Raw genomic sequence first — 4,527 nt, 5'->3', positions numbered from 1 at the left:
TCATTAAATAAGTGGAAATCAATAATATTTTATATCTGTATTATCTGTATATTCATATAAATGCATCATTTTCCTTCAAAATACTTAATCTGTGTCTTCTCACTTAATTTCTTAGACGGAGGAAAAATAAAAAAAAGAATTTCTTTTGGAATTAATTATAATCTTCACATTAAAATGTATGTCTGTCGGATTTAATAACATACTGTGAATTAACTATAAAAATCTAGATCTATAAAAATCTAGATCGACCCTAAAAACCCTTTCTGAAAAATAAAAGTTTAAGTCACCCCCTCTCCCCCCTGATTTTCTTGACATTTTTGACGGATCACGAACAATTTCTAATTTGATTCGGGGAAAAAAGTCTACAATAATAAATGACTATAATGACATTTATTTAGTTCCCAAAAAATATATTCTTTAAAGACAAATTCATATCCTGTATTTACAATTTTCAAGGTTTCCATTCACAACAGAAGAGGCGAAGAAAAGAACATAGGACATAAAAGAGAGATACGAGCAAATCTGTGACAAAACAACCATCTCTTTTGCATGTAAAAGCTAAACAGTAATACTATGACAGGTTGCCCCGTCAAAAAATATCCTTCATTAAACTGTCCTCCGTTAAATAAAATTATTCCTCTCTTTTTTCTTTCTTTTTTTTCCTTTGTCTTCTCATGATGTTGTTGTCAGAACCCGCTGTGGTGCTGTCCCATGGTGAGGTCTGAAGTGAGGAAGAAGAACAAGAAGAAAGCATGGGTCAGAGGTCAAATAAGTGTAACAGTGAGATCAATTTCCTCAAATATTGGGAAATAAAAAGGTATGTATACAATGTATCATTAGGCCTGTGTTCTAAATACAAATGCACTGTCAAAAAAATAGGTCTTCATTCATCCACACATTTAAATAATTTACCAGTTCGTTTTTAAAGATCATCTAAAACAATGTTAAACTCTATTTATGCAAATTCAAAAACACTATAAGTAAATTGTTTTATGTCTTTTCACCCTCCACTACATTCCTGATGTTGCTATCAGCGCTTTCTTTGACATACATTAGCTGCATTCACTAAGGGGGCGTGAATAAATGGCGGCAGATTATTTAAATGACACAGGTGGCGATAACTCAGCGTAGTTGGAGGGGGGGGGGGGCGGCCCCCCGCAGGATATATTAGACTGCTGCCTGACGAGGCGTTAAAGTGGGGACTCAATCGCATGATTTATGTGCGGAGTTCTGCCTTCTGCCCAGTCAGGTGTAACAGTGTTTACCTCTGCTCTAAGGTTCATTTAGCAGAAGACATGTGGGAAGAAACTGAGGTTGATAATGTCTTAAAGCCAAATTGATTTCAAATGTGCGAGGTTACCTGTCGGTGATCAGTTGGAATGGGGACTTCAGGGAATCAGGCCTGTGGTCGCTCTCTTCGTCTGTGAAAATGAAAAATAAAGCCAAATAAATAACAATTTATTGGTTAGAATTATCATCATCATTCTGAATCATTTTCACTTGTAAATCGGGCTTATATGGTCCTATAGATAATTATTTTGTTGGGTCAGCTCTTGGTGACACGTGCGTAAAAGTGCCTCTGCTGAGGCCTGTGCGGTAAACAGATTAATTGCAGAGGGTTGTGCAATCAAATGCGGTCCATACCGTCTCTTTTTGGACTGAAGCTCCCCGACGATTCTACATCACTGTCATCCTCTGTGCCCGAAGTTCCGGGGCCCGTCGCCGCCGCCACCCGTGCGTCATGACGCGCAACCGGCACCGCGCCGTGGAGAGGCAGGTGCCCGGCCGGCGCCCCTCCGAGGAGCGACCTCATGTTCAAAAGAGAGTTGGCATTCAGAAAAGCCGCGTTGGCCCAGTTGTGCAGCTTGCCAATCTGGCACGTATATATCCCATGACCCGGGAGTAAGGCCGGGTGGCCGGCGGAGGCCAAAGCCGGGTGGTGCGCATGGGCCGCGGAGGAAATTTTGTGAGAGCTGTCGGGGGCCGTGGCGGTCTCAGCCAGGGACCAGATTTTGGGTTTGCTCTGCTGCGGTCTCTGGCACTCCTGTCTGCTGGGTGAATGATCCACAGCGAGTTTGACAACGGGCGATCTATTGAGAGAAATAGCCGCCTCCACCCCTCGCAGACCCTCCACAGAAAGCGTCCTGCTGCTGCTGTCCGAGCTCTTCGGCTCTGAGGCCTGCTCTCTGGCGGACAGGCCTGCCTCTCCCTCTCCCTCTCCCTCTCCTTTCGCGGAGCCCTGCTGCTCTCCTGCTGCTCGCTGCTCCTCGGGTCTCTCGATATCGACAGTTTCCAAATCAATTTCCTCCTCTTCGTCTTCGTCGTCGCTTCCGTTCTTGCCATGCTCGTCCTCGTTGTCACTACTGAAGATGCGGCCGTCCCGGTCCTCGGCGCTGCGGCCCCAGGTTACCTTGTTCTCCTTCTTCAGGCGTCTGCGGGCGTTCGCGAACCACGTCGAAACCTGGAGGAAGGAAGGATATGTTTCACGCATTATAAATCAGAATAAATCACTGCTCGTTTGACAATAAGGGGCTGCAAAGTGGAAATGTGATTAAATATGCAAAAGGCCTCATTATTCATCACCCTGTTTCTCCATAATTCCTCGTTATCATTAGAGGAGCTTTGAAATCAGAAGTATCTGGAGACTTTTCTCTCTCGGGGTGGAAGTGTGACTTTATTCAAGTGTCAGTCACACAAGTGGCAACTGGATTATCATATTAAGTAATGTGACACGTAGAATCATGAACTATTGCTCTTAGAGGAGGTGACATAACTTTAGAAAAACAAGCAAATGGTAATGAATTATCCGTCTGGAGGCTGCTGCTGGGGCACAGGCCACACACATTACCCACCTGTGTGAGTGTCATCCGTGTGATGATGGCAAGCATTATCTTCTCTCCTTTGGTGGGGTAGGGGTTCTTCTGGTGCTCCTGCAGCCAGGCCTTCAGGGTGCTGGTGGTCTCCCGGGTGGCCGTCTTGGCCCTCGACGGGTCCCCGTACGCGTACTGGCCGTACGGGTAGAAGCCCTGAGCGGCGTGGACAGGTAGAGAGGCCGGGTGGGACCCCGGGTTGTCCTTCAGCTCATACTGGGAGCCCTGCAATGTTATTGGAGAGAGAGAAAGAGGTGACAACTTGTTGAGCGACTTGACTCTAAAATGATTTCTTCTACAAGTTCAGAGAATGTGCAAAAGTCCACATTTGAATTCTTATTTGTGCAGCAAAAAAAAGTTTTGAAAGTTTCAATCCCCCGCTAATTTGGCACCTAATGGGCGATTTATTAGGAAATTATGAATTAGACACATCCTGAATTAAGAAAATAGGCTATAACAATTATTTTAATTTAATTTAATTTCTAGTATTTCTATTTTTATTTCGATTTAACGAACTTATAATAAATACAATTAATTTCTAAGCAGTTTAACACAATTTTACGTTACATTATTAATTACTTACATTATCAATTGTTAATTGTGTTTTTCTAATTAATATTTTATGTTTTTTCTAAAACGTCTAGGATAGGCTACTACTTTACGGTAGATTACATCTAAATTACCAGTGATTTTCCCCTTCAGATTTAATTCAATTAATTTACACACACAAAAAGATCTGAATTTGCAGTTGCAAAGTTTCATTTTAACCTTAAAATAACACATCTCTCCTGTGTGTGATGATTCAATATTTTGCCACAATACATATACTGAGCAATTAAACACGAAGGTAATTAAATGTTGTAATTAAATCACAATGGGCGATTTGGACTTAATACAATTCTTATTTGTTAACGACAGTAAATATCCCAGAAAAAGAATGACAGGTAGAGCCTAATCACTTTACACTGTTGGATAATGGCGCATTAGTTTGCAATAAACAAGAGACCATTAACACCTGAGGTGCTTCAGTCTGAACAAGTATCAACTCTCACCATCTGGGATATGAGTGCGAGGTCTGTGGCTCCGCTGTACGGCAGAAAGGCACTGTAGTTATGAGCCGCCCATGGGCTCCCGTACATCCCCAGCATGGAGCCGACAGCCGCGGCGGTAGCGGAGGAGCTCACGCCGCCCTCGGTGCCTCCTTCCCGGGCTGAGGCCGGCCGCTCGCCCCCGTACACCTCATGGGAGGCACTGAGGAACTGGGGGTACCCCAGCTGAGGGAAAGACATGTCCGAAGAACGCGTACAGTAAATCTCTCTCAAAGTGAAAGCCCCAAATCAGCAAGAGGAGGCAGGGAAAAAAAGAGAAAGTAAGAATCCCCAGAAAGAAGAAGAAGAGGATGAAGGGGGTGTCTAAATCACCAGAGTCCCCCTTTTTTAGAAACTGTCAAGCTCCTCCACTTCCACCGACCCGGAGTTGTATCACAGCCGCAGTTTGGCACCTCGAGTGCGGAGTGATGCGTGTGTCTGGCCGCAGGAGCTTCTGGATGTGGAGCTGACTGACTGATTGGCAGCCTACTTAAGCACCAAGCTCCTCCTATGCCCGGGGCAGGCGATTAGTGCATTGGTTAGCCTAGGTCGTGTGTGTGTGTGTGTGT

At 44.3% G+C, this 4,527-nt stretch overlaps 1 protein-coding gene across 1 annotated transcript; it reads right to left on the bottom strand.

The window, feature by feature from the left end:
• Positions 1-455: 455 nt before the first annotated feature.
• Positions 456-4,406, bottom strand: irx1b (iroquois homeobox 1b). The gene is made up of 5 exons (XM_035681463.1): positions 3,923-4,406; positions 2,853-3,095; positions 1,645-2,461; positions 1,361-1,421; positions 456-721 (listed from the first exon to the last, which is right to left on the bottom strand). The coding sequence occupies exons 1-5, from the start codon at positions 4,157-4,159 to the stop codon at positions 673-675; spliced, it is 1,407 nt and encodes a 468-aa protein (XP_035537356.1). The 5' UTR covers positions 4,160-4,406; the 3' UTR covers positions 456-672.
• Between the last annotated feature and the right edge of the window lie 121 nt (positions 4,407-4,527).

This window comes from Morone saxatilis, unplaced genomic scaffold, assembly GCF_004916995.1.
Source record: "Morone saxatilis isolate NCDOM2014 unplaced genomic scaffold, NCSU_SB_2.0 Contig9, whole genome shotgun sequence".
NCBI lineage: Eukaryota > Metazoa > Chordata > Actinopteri > Moronidae > Morone > Morone saxatilis.
Note: the sequence above shows the minus strand (reverse complement) of the source record. Positions and strands in the feature narration are given on the sequence as shown.

Coding starts and splice junctions, on each gene's coding strand:
- irx1b (XM_035681463.1), bottom strand. CDS start 4,159: ATGTCTTTCCCTCAGCTGGGGTACCCCCAGTTCCTCAGTGCCTCCCAT. Junction 2,462..2,852: donor CACGGATGACACTCACACAG/GTGGGTAATGTG, acceptor TCCTTCCTCCAG/GTTTCGACGTGGTTCGCGAA. Junction 1,422..1,644: donor CTTCAGTCCAAAAAGAGACG/GTATGGACCGCA, acceptor TCATTTTCACAG/ACGAAGAGAGCGACCACAGG.